The sequence below is a fragment of the Euphorbia lathyris genome, chromosome 9 (genome assembly GCF_963576675.1).
Source record: "Euphorbia lathyris chromosome 9, ddEupLath1.1, whole genome shotgun sequence".
Taxonomy (NCBI): Eukaryota; Viridiplantae; Streptophyta; class Magnoliopsida; order Malpighiales; family Euphorbiaceae; genus Euphorbia; species Euphorbia lathyris.
In genome coordinates this window covers 10,142,879-10,157,734 of record NC_088918.1, presented here as the reverse complement: position 1 = coordinate 10,157,734, position 14,856 = coordinate 10,142,879, and the positions used below count along the sequence as shown (strand labels likewise).

General features: G+C 33.3%; 1 protein-coding gene across 1 annotated transcript; it reads right to left on the bottom strand.

Annotated features, from left to right (window-relative positions):
- Window positions 1-776: 776 nt before the first annotated feature.
- Window positions 777-7,820, bottom strand: LOC136206275 (pectin acetylesterase 12-like). The gene is made up of 12 exons (XM_065997271.1): window positions 7,352-7,820; window positions 4,344-4,426; window positions 2,897-3,026; window positions 2,741-2,814; window positions 2,569-2,655; window positions 2,367-2,491; window positions 2,211-2,271; window positions 1,843-1,896; window positions 1,682-1,759; window positions 1,496-1,601; window positions 1,267-1,412; window positions 777-1,182 (listed from the first exon to the last, which is right to left on the bottom strand). Exons 1-12 carry the CDS (start codon window positions 7,569-7,571, stop codon window positions 1,075-1,077), a joined length of 1,272 nt encoding a protein of 423 aa, XP_065853343.1. The 5' UTR covers window positions 7,572-7,820; the 3' UTR covers window positions 777-1,074.
- Window positions 7,821-14,856: the final 7,036 nt, after the last annotated feature.

Sequence of the window (14,856 nt, the reverse complement as noted above, 5' to 3'; positions counted from 1 at the left end):
GTAAATATGCATTTCATCCAAAAATAAATAACGAACTTTTAAGCAAACTTAATGTTCACAACTTACGTTTCTAGTAAACAATAGGGATCTAAATGGTGCAGGGCGGGGAATGCATTTTCCATCCCCGTCCTCGACTAGTCAGGGATTTCCCATCCCCATCCCTGCGATCTAAACGGAGATAAACTGGTCCCCATCCCGTCCCACGGGGAATCCCCATTCCCCATTTACAAATGTTCCAAAAACGTTATCCGTATACCCCATTTTTCGTTCTCCATGGGAAATCACCATTTATGTTTAAAAAAACCAGTAAAGACAAAAAACATTTAAGAAACAGTGGCAAAATAATACCAAGTATTAACAATCATTCTCAAATTTTTGAAATTAAAAAAAAAAAAAAAACTAAAAATTTGAAAATAACCGGTCACCTAATTAAAATGTACTTAAATCATCCAAAAAAGACAATTATCACAGGAAATAATCGGGGATCCTCATTAGGCATTAACGGGACGGAGATGCTTTTCCCCATCCCCGTCCTATGGGGATCCTTACCAGGGATTCCCCGTCCCTATCGATGCAGATCACCGATAGGGACGGAGTATCCCCACCCTATCTACATCCCTAGTAATCAGGGACTTAATATGTAATATCAAGGCCTTAATCAACTAAAATCCAAAAATTCAGGGACCAGAAAATGATTTTTTGACCTGTCACTTCAAACACATACATTAAGTCAAATTGATCCATCTTACATCAAAATAACAACAAAAACACTAAAATACAAACAAACATGAACTTCATTCATTAATCATTGAATAAAAATGTATAAAAAATTACACAATTTTTAAGACAAAAATTAAAAAAATTACACAATTTTTAAGAAAAAATTGCATCTTGTTAGCACAAGTTGTGCTAAACAATAATGCTGCCTGAAAGACTTTTCTTTCCTTATTGTCTTCTATAAATTCCGATTAATCGGTTCGAGATTCATCAGACATACCCTCCTCTTTCTCTTTCGGTAACTCCTCTCCCAATTCACGTATGTCGCGCCTACAGGCTACACTAGTATGTTTTCCTTTACCTAAAGACTAGATTGTGACAAGTACGATCGCACGGGTAAGCACAATCGATTAGTTTAACATTCGCTCGGTCGAAATACCAATCTCCGACGGCAATCGCAACGGCCTGCGGTTTATTAACGACAATGAAGTTTGACGTAACAAAATATCAATGTTTGGAAGAAAAAAGAATTTGGTCGTTATTATGTACCTTATTTCCAATGACCGGAGAATTATCCGCGAACCATGTATCCTGTCGCTCTGATTGGCAGTGAGCGAAGCAGGAATTTATGAACAAACCGTTTTTTCTAGACATCGAGAAACCCCGTATTGCCCGCAGCATTTGGTTTCGGAATCCTGTTCCGAACAAGTAGAAGAAAATAAGTACTAGACACGAGCGAATCGCGATATAATTAGGTACTTATGAGTTACGAACTCACCTTGGAGGAGTTGAATTTGATTAGCGGAGCATTTTGCGTGATTCTTTCTGCATTCGCCCCAATAGCCGTGCGGATCTGCGGATGGCGGAGCTAAGCTGGATTGGATCTGATTTCACGCGGGAGAAAACGAGATTCAGTGATCTTTTTAAAGTCTTTTCTAGTAAGGAGAACAATTCGAATTAGTACCTGCCAGGAATCGTAAGCTGCATTGAGAATGAACAGTGGCGTTTTTACGTTCCCGATTATGTTCTGAGGGAAGAAACACTACACAGAAATGTGAATTTTAGTCTTTCGTATACATTCGTAGTGGATTATCGAAGCATGTAACGAAGCGACGAAAGATTTACCGATGTTGGATCGAGGTGGTTCGTGCATATACGAGGCAGGCTACTCTTCACTCCCTGTAATAACATACGAGCATATAAAAAACTACGAATAAAATAAGAACGTTGCAGTGACGGAACCAGAAACAAATGCTCGGGGGTCACTGGACGAAAATATGTTAAGTTGGAGGTTTTTTGGGGGACTAAGTATCAGCGACGGATAATTCCGTGTCTTGATGCCAATTGTGGAACTACGACGGACATTTGGCATTTAGCGATAAATTTACATCCGTAATTCTAACTTTTTTATTTCTCCCCCGACTCTCAACGTACCCTCCGTGACCCCCCTGTCACTTTGCCCCTGGTTCCGAAGTTTTAGTACCGTACACTACCTGCAAGTTTACTACGCCATTGTACATGTTCCTCAGGGTGCGAGTACCGGACACATCAACTCTACATTTTCGAGAAAAAGAATCGTTAGCTTTACAAGATACTAAGACGAGAACTAAGAAAAACGAAAAAAGCATGTTAATGTTTATAGGACTTACGCGTCGAGAAATAAACCAGCATCACTTAAGCACTTCACTCTAGTTTTTCCGGGGAAAAAGTTCCGGAACTCATCACAATGTAAAATAGAAGCTAGACCACCAGCCGAGCACCCGGAAAGAAGAGCCTGAAAAATGCAGAGAAGTTTAGAATCAACACGTCAAGATAAACAACAAGATAACTGTTCTATATAGCCGTAAAAACCTGATTAGCATAGCGCATTCCCTTCGACATTAGATCTTCGATTCCTGCTCGCCATATACGTTCGCCTCTAAACTGTAGCTGCGCGGCCTGTAATGAATACAATCATTTTATTAAATTCCGGAAAGGTCATTTAAGAAGCAACAATGTGAATAGTAGAGAGCTGATTTCGAACCCGACTTTCGCTGTCCCCCGAGAAAGAGGCGCCATCGCAATACCGGAGTTTTACTCGGTTCCAATTGAAAAAATCTGCGAAAACAACACCAAATAGAATCATTTTGTACGCCAAATCCGGAATAGTTCATATGTAAGTTTGAGAATCAAACTGTACCAGGATTTTCTTGAGGCTTATTGCTTAGGATTCCGGTAAAAGCTAATTGTTTCTCCATGTATCGGGACGAACCTCGCCGCGATGTTTTCCGATAAACGCAATTTCTAATGCTGTTGCACCATCCTCCTCCCTGCACAAGAATTTCTGATTAAGTCAAGTACTCAATTCAAGACAGAATTTATGATACAACTAAACTACCAGTTTAACGGACTAAATCGATTGAGGTCCGGGACCAACCGGTCCTAGACGACTCAGATGGTGAAACATTATGGATGTAAATGGGGCCGGGGGAGGACTACATTCCCCATCCCCGCTCCCCGACATATCGGGGATTCCCCATCACGTCCACGAAACCTAATCGGAGAATTCGCAGGGATCCTTGTAGGGACGTATCGGGGACGGGGACGGGGATCCCCACAAGGCACTATACTTATCCCGTCAGCATCAAGGCGGATCACCGCTCAGTTTACATTAAGGCTGGACACATATCCTAGAGATAATATATTGGACCAAATACCTGAGGAAAAAGATTCACAGTTGGAATGAAATTATAACTAATTTTGACCAAATTCGACTAGTTCAATAAAAAAAATCTGCAGTTTCGTTTGATTTTGGATTCTTTTCATCGAATATTTGATCTAATATAATATTTTTAAGATCTGCACCCAGACCTAGTTTACATCCCTATGAAACATCAACAATTGTGCTGATATGTCACCGTCTGAATGGTTCAGGATCAGTTTGGTCCCAGACCATTCAAGAAATTTTCCCGTCAAACAAAGTTTACATCACAGGCCGACTCAACGAAACCATCCATCTCAATTGATACTCTTCCGCACGAGCAAAGAGGCCAATGTGTAGCTTCTACCCTTCACGGAAAAGGGGTTGAGCTAAGATCAAAGCATAAAGCAGTCTCGAGAACTAATGTTTAATCGCATACATGATTTGCGCCTAGGGGCGCCTCCTACAAAGAGCTAAGCTCAGAAAGGCGCAGTCAGGTCAGGTCAGGTGCGCGCCTCTTGAACACAGCTCGTCTTTTGACTGCTCAGGCTACACACCTGGAGCCTAGCGCCTGAGGCGCGTCTTTGATAACTATGTCTATGAGACTTTGATACAATATCGAAAAACAACCGGACCAAAAAGCTTAAGCTGGTAAGTACAGTTCCGAGAATCGTTTTTATTATATCTAACGCTTTCCACACACTTTCCCCGAGCCAATACTAAGCAATGTACTTTTTTTTAATAAAATTGCGCAATGCGCTTACATTATAAAGAAGAAAGAAAAATCCCCACCAGACCCAGATGTGATTCGAACCCATGACCTCCCAAGGCATAGATAAGCTCTCAACCACTAGGATAACTCGAGCCAATACTAAGCAATGTACTTGAAACTATGCAAGTAAACATAACACGATTTTGACAGGATAACTCGAATGGTCACTCCTACCTCCAATTGAATGAGCCAACTGTTCGACCCTGACCCGTATCCGCGGTGAAAATGATAGCCAGGCAATGTTCCATCCAAGCAGACTGTGAAATCAAAAAGCACAAAACTAATTAGGCCAATGTAGAAGACAAACTTTCCAATACAATCCATCAAATGTCTCAAACAAGCAAGCATAAGGCCGAACCGCGTGAATATTATGAATGACGTGTCACGTTCCATTATCGATGCTAAATTAGTACTATTTTTTAATCGTTAAGTCTATATTGGTGCTATTTTATAAGTGGAGCCTAATTGATACTCCCAAAAAAACCATACATCTATTTGGTATTTTATCGCAATAACTTATTAGTCCCTACATTTTTACCTAATACACTGTTTAGTACTTAGAGGGCGAGCCTTGGCGCAACGGTAAAACGTTGTTGTCGTGTGACCAGAGGTCACGGGTTCGAGTCTTAGGAGCGGCCTCTTGCCAATTGGCAAGGGAAGGCTTGCCCCCAATACACCCTTGTGGTGGGACCCCTCCCCGGACCCTCGCTCAGCGGGGACGCGTAATGCGACCGGGCCGCCCTTTTTTTTTTTACACTGTTTAGTTTGTATCTTAATAATACATTGATTAGTCCTTAACTTTTGTCTTATTTAACAATTTAGTGCCTTATAGACGAACTAAACTGTTTCATAATTCAAATGTTCGAGTGACTAAAGTGTTGAATAGAACAAAAGTTAAGGACTAAAAATACGAGGTCTAAACAGTGTGTTAGGTAAAAATGTAGGAATTAATAAATCATTTACCCTTTATAAAATAATAATAATAATAATAATATCTGAGAAAAATGAAAAAAAAAAAGAAATGGGACAAATTGTCTAGCATAATTCATAGGCAGTCCCTCCAAATTGGCCATAAAAGCTCATTGATCCCCGAACCTTGAAAATAACCTATTAACTCCTTAAATTTACTTTAACATATTATCCAACTAAACTTCTGAACTTGCTTAAATGACCAATTGGCCTCAACTTAGTTCAAGTGATGTGCGCTTCAACTTGTTCAAATCTACGCTTACTCTGATACCTAAAACTTAGGGGTTAATAGTGTCACTTTACACAACTTAAAAGGCCTAATTGATTGTTTTCAAAGTTGGAGGGCTTGTTAGACTTTTCGGGACAAGTTTGAGGAGCTAGAAATGTATTAGGCCAATCTAACTCCGGACAAAAGACTATTGGATGAAAAGGAATAACTAACAAAACAACACAAAGTGCCATAATTGAAATTACTTCAAAAACATAAAAATCAAAACTTTCTTGAAAACTCCGGAACTCTAATTTAAAATCTAATAAAAACAATAGGCTAAATACATATTAGCTCCTGAAATTTGCCCAAAAAAATCGATAGTCCCCTGAACTTTGGTTATATCTCATTAACCTCTAAATTTAAAAAATTAATTGACCCTGAAACTTATCTAAAATGACCTATTAGATTCCTAAACTTGCTTAAAATAAATCAATTGACCCCTGGATTTACCTAAAGTGACTTATTAAGTTTTTAAACTTGCTTAAAATAACCTATTGACCCCGAACTTACTTATAACCCCCTAAAATTGCTTAAAAATAAGCTATTGACTAAAATGACTTATTGATCCTTTAACTTCTTTAACTTCCTTAAAATGACATATTGTCTGTTTACCCTTGAATTTGCCCAAATCTACTTTTACTGTGCAGATTTGAAATTGAAATTATTTCAAACACATAAAAATCAAAACTTTCTTGAAAAATCCGCTCCTCTAATTGAAAATCTGATAAAAAGAAAAACAATATGTTAAATACATATGCAACCCTGAAATTAGTCCAAAAAATCAATAGGTCCCTGAACTTTGATCATGTCTCATTAGTCCTCTAAACGTACTAGAAAAATACTCTATTGACCCTTAAAACTTATCTAAATTGACATATTAGGTGCCTAAACTTGCTCAAAAATAACCTATTGACTCCTAAAGTTGCTTAAAATGACCAATTATCTATTGACTCCTGAATTTACCCAAATCTACTCTACAGATTTGAAATTGAAATTATTTCAAAAATATAAAAATCAAAACTTTCTTGAAAACTCCGGGCCTCTAATTGAAAATATAATAAAAACAATAGGCTAAATACATATGGAACCTGAAATTAGTATAAAATATCGATAGGTCTCTGAACTTTTAACATGTCTTATTAGTCTCCTAAACTTACTTAAATGATTTATTGACTCCTCAACTTATCTAAACTGGCCTATTAGGTCCCTAAACATATTTAAAAGTGATCTATTGACCCTGAACTTGTTTAAACTGACCTATTAGGCTCCTAAACTTACTTAAAAGTAATCTATCGCACTCCCAAACTTGTCTAAACTGGTATATTACGTCTCTAAACTTGTTTAAAATAATCTATCGACCCTTGAACTTATCTAAACTGACATATTAGGTACCTAAACTTGCTTAAAAGTAATCTATTAACCCCTGGACTTATCTAAACTGGCCTATTAGGTCCCTAACATTACTTAAAATGTTCTATTTGATCTCCTGAACTTCTCTAAACTGGCCTATTCTGTCTCTGAACTTGTTTAAAATTGATCTATCGACCCTTAAACTTATCTAAATTGGCCTATTAGGTCCCTAAAGTGATCTATTAAACTTATCTAAAATGGCCTATTTGGTCCCAAAACTTGCTTAAAAGTGATCTATTGGCCCTGAACTTAACTAAACCGGCCTATTAGGTCCCTAAACTTACTTAAAAGTGATCTATTGACCACTAAACTTATCTAAACTGGCATATTAGGTACCTAAACTTGGTTAAAAATAACCTATCACCCCTAAACTTGCTTAAAATTACCTATTAACCCCTTAGCTTGTTTAAGATGGCCTATTGTCTTCTTGAAGTTGCCCAAATCTACTCTATTGATAACTCAGAACCCAGAATCAAAATCTGCAAATCAAAGAAACAAAGAAACAAAAATGGCAGAAATAAAAAAAAAGTACCTGCTCCTCTTGAACCAGCTCCTTGAATAAGAGTAAGTCCAACCATCAAATAACCATTATAACCCTTAGATTCATTCAAATAACCATATTGAGCTTCAATCTCACTTCTTCCACTATAAAACAACTCTGTCTCATTTATTTCCCAAAACCCCTCAACCCTTTTCCCCAAAACAGAAAAAACCCCAAATAAAACCCACATCAAAAGTTTCCCCCTTTCCATCTCTTTCCCTCTCTCTCTACTCAAATCTGGAAAAATTGGGTGAAAATAAGTATAAAGTTCTCAACTTTGCCGCATTATGAACAATGGGAAGTAATTTCTTCAAATCTGAATGTATTATTCAAGCTTGGAAGCTGAAAATGGTAAATCTGAGAAAAATTAATGAATGGAAAACAGAGATGGAGAGAGAGAAGAGGGGGAGGAAAAAGAGGGGTTGAGTTGAGCTGTTATGCAGAATAGTGAAAACACAGTATTTGCCGGGCTTTTTTGAGGTTTATATAAACTTATTTTAAGGCTTGTTTGGATTCTTACCGATTGTTTAGGTTAGGAATAAAAGACACGTTAATTACTTGTTTAGTTCGGATGTTATTTTCTGAATTAGTTATTAACTAATGTTTTTAGAGTTAGATTGGACAGGCTGGTTCGACGGGTTGAATCGAAAATCGATTAGGTTTGGTTTGGTCATGTTGGATGATATCTAAAGAATATTTCATGGAAACATCCTTGACACGTGGATTAATATAACCCCTTGGATCAGGAAGATGTATAGTGACTGTTCGATCCAAGAAGAGAATATTTCTTGATTATGCAAATGAAACCGTCCGGCTACATAGATACCTATTGTTCATTCATACGGTCGTACGATTAGAAAAGAGCAAGATCAATATAGATGGTTACATAAATGATATGAAATAAGGAGCAGTGCACGTCGTCTGACCCAATGAAACTCGGTCACCTGGCAGAACATGTGCTACATGGCAGGTGCACTACTTGGCGACGTTATAAACTGAGCCTAGCAAAATCAGTCGAAGGCTGACGCATGTCCTTTGACTCGTCAAAGTAAATTTCCAAAATGAAAAAGAATACCATTGATAGCCACTGTAAAAAAAAAAAAAAAAAAAGGGTATATGACCTAGACAACGTACGTGATATATATAACTAGTATTAGTACTATGAATATCTTTAACTCTTTTTCTATCCTTGCTAATTTAAGTATCGGAGCGGGTTTGTCGGACGTCCGCTCCTCTCTGACCTGTTGTTGTTCTTATCTCAGACCGCTTGAAAGAAGAATCTAGAAAACTATATGAATACAAATATATCATCGGGTTTTTTAATTTTTAACAATTCGGGATATGGCGGTTCAATCGGAAGTCATAGTAACCTCGATTTTTTATTTTATTTTTTAATAATTAAAAAATATATATCACTTTTAAAAAAACTTTGTATCTTAAGTTTCATTATTTTTATAATTGACTAATTTTTTTAACTAAACAATGAAAAATTAACTTTGAAATACTAATAATTTGACGTGAGAATTGTTATAATCGGATTGAAATATGGTGGTGACAAATCTATAGAGCTTATTAAGATAAAGTTAAAAAAAATCAGTTTTCAAGTGATGTAGCTAGCTTATAATTTTAAATTAACTATATATATATATATATATTGCTCATTACAACATTCGGTCCGACCAATTCAAGTTATTTAATTGAACCAAATGACTAATGGCTTAACTATAAATCTGATTTGATGTTCGGTTCAACTCTGACAACATTATTATTAACAAATGTTTCTTGTATATGTTAAAATTCACATATTTAACTTATATTTAATCTATAAAAAATTCATATATTTAACTTATATTTAATCTATAAAACAATCATTGCCCTTTCAAGTCATGAAAACCATCTCTAATAAATTTATACTAAAACTATCAGTGATTTCTCTTCTAATATATGACATTAAACAATATGAGTATATGTTTCATTTTGTTTCCAAATTTATTTTTCATTATACTTATAGTCGAAAACGATCAGTTTGTGATTACTGTAGAAACAATAAGAATGGGAATAAGAATCGTCACTCCATACACAAATAGATATATATCTGATAATCTAAAATGAATGATACGACAACATATCAGGAAGCTTGACTCGGAAAGTCACGCTAGACTCATTTAAGGATCCAATCGCATCCATAGTCGAGTCTTATTCCGAGAATCACGGGTCTAGTGGGTTTAAGGGATATCATGTCCCGATATTTGGGTTCAAGGGATATCAGGCCGGGTATCTGGACACACGTCTTCTATCAACAAAAGACACGTGGTCCACCTCAATCCTTAACTCAACCGTTTTCTATAGCTCGACATTACAACTTTCATTTACTGGTTCTGATCATCGTCCAATTCTTTCATAAACTGACATAGGCATCGGAACAGATTCGCTGGATAAGAGTCCCTTTTTAACTTTACTTCTGTGCAATTACAGATTAACACATGTGTCGGAGATTAAGATAAGAATCTATTTACAGAGATAATAGGAACATTATCTCTAACTGGATAATAATCTATTTACAGAGATAATATGCACATTATCTCTAACAACGTGAACTCTAAGGATTCAACTACATCAACTGGTAACCGATAAATGTTACTATATACGTAATTAGTTTTTCAAACTAATTATTATTAATGATTTTTTTTATGGAATAATAATTTTTAATCTACCTAATATCATTTTGAATATAAAAGTGAAAAAAAAAATTACAAAAAAGTAAAACAGACATTTAGTCAATAAAAATTGAAGACATCAAAATTTCAGAATGCTGGTAGGTTAACCAGTAAAACTAATTGCACTGATGTTTGACATAAATGATATCACGGACAAATTATGACCGTTGGATCTTTAATGAAACCGTACGATCAAAAAGGCACATGAAAGTGGGGTACATGAGCGGCGATTGTGTGCTATGAGTGTTATGATAGAGGTGGTAGGGTCGGGTTGAAAATTGAAATGAAACTTATCAGACTTGTCCTTTTTCGGCTCCATTGATTCAGTGTAGCAAAATCTATACTTCTAATATACAACCTCTTCTAAGATCTTTCTTCGGACTGTTTGACAAATAGAGGTTTTTGGTAAAATTAGAATTTTGATACCCTTGAACTTTTAAAGTATTCTAATAGTCCCTTCAACTTGCATAAAATATTTTGTTAGTCCATAAATTTATGTAAAATATAATCAATTGATCATTCGGTCGAAAAAAAGTAAGTTAAATACGGAATATATATTCCACGCATTTTAGAATGTTATTACATAACTAAAAAAAATAGATTAAAAATGAAGTTATTATTTGTTCAACCATAAAACTTATCTTCTCTAATATTATAACTGTATCTTGATTTTGGTCGTTTTTACTTTTTTTAAACTCGTGCAATGCATCTTTTGTATTTAACTTACTTTTTTTGTGCAACCGAGTGATCAATTTATTATATTTTGCACAAGTTTAAGGGACAAACTGAATATTTGATGCAAGTTGAGGGGGTTATCAGAATACTTTGAAAGTTCAAAGGTCTAATCAAGTTTTTTGGATAAGTTAAGGGAGCAAATGATATATTAAGCTAATATTTGATTAATTAATTTTTGTAATAGTAGTTTGAAGTAAGGATTGAGCTTTGATATCATGCATGACATCACCATCATCCTCTTTAAAATCTAAAACATGTATGAAATATGCGGTCCAAGTCCAAGTGATAAAGACCAAGCGCATCTATAACGGCTCATGATCCATAATGACAACCCAAACACATTTATGGCGGCTCAAGCCCAAAACAGCTAGCGGGATTCTAACCTTCGAATGCAAAAAATCTTCTGGAATCTTATGTAACAAATGACTTCTTTTACAATTCAGACTCCTTAAAGGACAAGAAATCCTAACTCCATAAAGATTCCTAAAGAGGTGACAAACTCTAAATCTAAATAAACACTATAAATAGACAGATATTGATACAAGGTTCGGTACGTTAATTATTATCTCTAAATATGTTTTTATTCTTCCATTCAGTCCAAAATCACAAGCTGACTTGGACATCGGAGTAGATTTATCGGATGCTGACCCCATCTAACATACATATTGTTTCGTAGGCTCATTACGACGTCATATTATTACAGCAGCTTTGATTATATGTTAAATATGAGAGAATATATTTCTTTTCTTGTTATTATTATTAGGGTAATTAATTTATCAGTCCATTTATTTTGACAAAACACACTGTTTAGTCCCTGTATTTTCAAAAACACATGGTAAGGTCCCTAACCTTTTTATCAGTGAACTATTTAGTCATTCCGTCTGTTTGTTAGATTTTTTACCGTTTATGACTTCAGAAATGACTAAATTACCCTTTACTATTTACCTTCAAACTTCAGAAGAAGAAATCCAATTTAGAAGAAGAAGCTATTTGTATGGAGAACAAGAAAAAAACAAACCCAATGCTTATGAATTTGAACGATTAAGAAGAAAATCAAGAAGAAGAACACTCAATGTTGGTTTCAAATGCATTAGAGTTTAAAGGAAATGAAAATAAAGGAAAAGAAAAACGCAAATCCAAATTGACTAATAGAATCTTCATGAGAGTCTAACGGCAGAGACTAAACAGTTCACCGAGAAAAACGTTAGGGACTAAACAGTTCATCGAGAAAAACTTTAGGGACTTTACAATGTGTTTTTAAAAATACAGAGACTAAACAGTGTGTTTTTTCAAAATATAGGGATTAATAAATTAATTACCTTTATTATTATATTATTTTGAAAAATTAACAAATTGAAATTAATTAAATTAAATTCTATCGAAAATAAATTTTCGAAGATTCTTGAAAGATTTAGTACGAATAGCCTATATTAATTCAATAATATTTTATAGTCTTTTTCTTTTTACTCAATTTTGGAATATAAATGAGTGGAATTGATAATGATAAGGAAAGGCATAAATCAAGTAGTTATGTTATAAAATATAAAGAATCTTTCTTAAATTGTGTTGGAAATTTATTATAAAATAAATTCTGGATCTGCATCCAACTAGCTAATTATGACATTGATGTGAATAATATTTGGTACTACTTATATTCATATTAATTAATTTTTCCAAATTAATTAGTGGATACATCTGTTTTCTATCGGCATTCTTGTGGTTTAAAAATTTACAAACTGGTACATTGAGCTTTATTCCGTTAGCAAACACAGACCACATTGACTAACGGTATTAAAAGTCAAAGAGAAATGAGTTAATTTTATTCTTATATTTATTTATTTTATAAATTAACTCCCTTATTATCTAATTATCATAAACAAATCCAAAATAAAAAATAAAAATCAATTATATAATTTAATTTTTTTTAAGTCCAACCTAGAAAGTAACGAGGTACTCAGGTACCTATATAGCATGCTGACAAATTAATAATTAACTTTTTAAAATTTGCTTGCACAAAATGCAGTGCTAAATTAAAAAATAGTGTAAAAAATATTTTTAATATTCTCATTATATCAGTTTTAAAAAATAAGACCATTCGAATCGCTTAGGTTTTATTTAGGTGTTTAAAATCGAGAATTCGTCCCGATTTTTTTTGACGATGAACAATAATAATTTTTTTTGTTTTATTATAATTTACTTTTAAACATTATCACACGGTTATTTGTAAATTGTGTTTATTATTTTCAGATATTTTGATTTTAATTTTGTTTTCTATTTGTTTTGATTATATAGTTTAAGACTTTAATGACATTATTTTAGAGCTTTTGGTGAATTATATTACTTGTGAACATTATATTTGATTTATTTGAGTTATTTCAACAATATTATTGTTGAAACATTGATGTTGGCACCTTTTTAAAGAATATATGTTACGAATACACGTATTTTTTTATGTTAAATAATTTTATATTATTATTTTAGATAATATAATACATATTTTAATTAAATTTATATAACAATTTGTTTATTAATAAATAACAAATAAAATCCGATAAATCTCAAATTAATTCTGATTAATTCCCGATTGATCCTCGAAAATCCTATCTGTCCGACTAGCATTTTTTTTTTGTTACAATCTTGCATTAGTTATATATACATTTACACTAATATTATATTAAAATTGAAAATTTTATGAAAATTAATATCTTATTCTTTAAAAAATCTCTTATTATAGATATTTTTAATTTTTGAAAAAGAAATAAAAAAAATTAGTGGTACTAAAAAGAATCATTATTGGTTGTGCCCACATGATGTTAGATCTATGAAACAATCTGATTTTTCATTTCACCAAATTCTGATGGTCACCTTTGTATGATTTTTGTTTAATATCATAAATTGTAAAATTAAAAATCTAATTTTAATAAATTAAATATCTATTTGTTTTCATTTTTCGGAACTATCTTTTTGATTTTTAATTCTAAACGGGAGATAAAAAGTGTTTAGTAAAATTTTGAAACAATTGCTTTTAATAAAAAATATCAACTAATATCTACTATCTATCAACAACAGCAAACAACAAAGCAACATGTTAACCAAACAAGAACCGATTAGGATTGGTTTGGGAATAGAACTAATATTGTTACATCCGGACTGGATTGGCCAAGTGAACCAAGAACCGATTAGGCTCCAATTTGTGTTATCCTGTATTTTTTTAATTTTCAAGAACCCAATAAGAATTAGGATCAATTTGAAATCCGACGGTCCAATCGGGGCCGAAGTGACCCCAATTTTTATTTTAAATAAAAAATAATTATTAAAAAAATTAAAAAATAAAATCATTGCTTTTGAAAAACTTAGGATTTTAACTCCCGTTACTTTCATAATTTACTAACTTTTTATTTCTATTTAAACAATAAAAAAAAGGTTAACTTTAAAATACTAATAGTTTGATGCGAATATTATTGTAATCATATTCAAACATGGTGGTGATGAATTCATGGAGCTCATTAGGTTACCGTTAGAAAAAAATTGTCAAATGGTGGATAGTTGGTTTATAATTTTAAATTATATATATATTATTTAGTTATTACGTTATTTGGTCTGATCAACCCGAGTCATTTCATTGAACTAAATGACTCATAAGTCAACTATAAATCTGATTTGATGCTCGATTTAGTTTCAACAAGATTGGATAAAACCCATTTAAACTCAATATAATATTTAGATTTTTTTTGAAGAAAAATATGTTTCATTAATCAGAATCAACATACAAGAAATGTAAAATAAAATCTGGAGGGACAGTATCTCACTCCACAAGTTCTGACAAGGAATGAGAAGATCTAGCTAAATCATGAGCCACTTCATTCGCAGAACGACTTATAAATTATAGAAATATCATTGATACTAGAAATAAGACTTTTATAATCAACTATAATTGAACCATAAGAAGAACGAAAGTATGCTTGATGAATATTTAGATTCTTATAACTTTTTATTTTGCGTCTAACACGTGCATAACATATCATAAGAATCAAACGAAAATAA

Bases quoted from the DNA above. Each gene is read 5' to 3' on its own strand.
- LOC136206275 (XM_065997271.1), bottom strand. From the start codon at position 7,571: ATGGAAAGGGGGAAACTTTTGATGTGGGTTTTATTTGGGGTTTTTTCT. The intron at 3,027-4,343 runs GTAGGAGTGACC...ATTCTTGTGCAG, and splicing joins GTTGGCTCATTCAATTGGAG to GGAGGAGGATGGTGCAACAG. The intron at 1,413-1,495 runs GTGAGTTCGTAA...TGTTCGGAACAG, and splicing joins TCAAATTCAACTCCTCCAAG to GATTCCGAAACCAAATGCTG.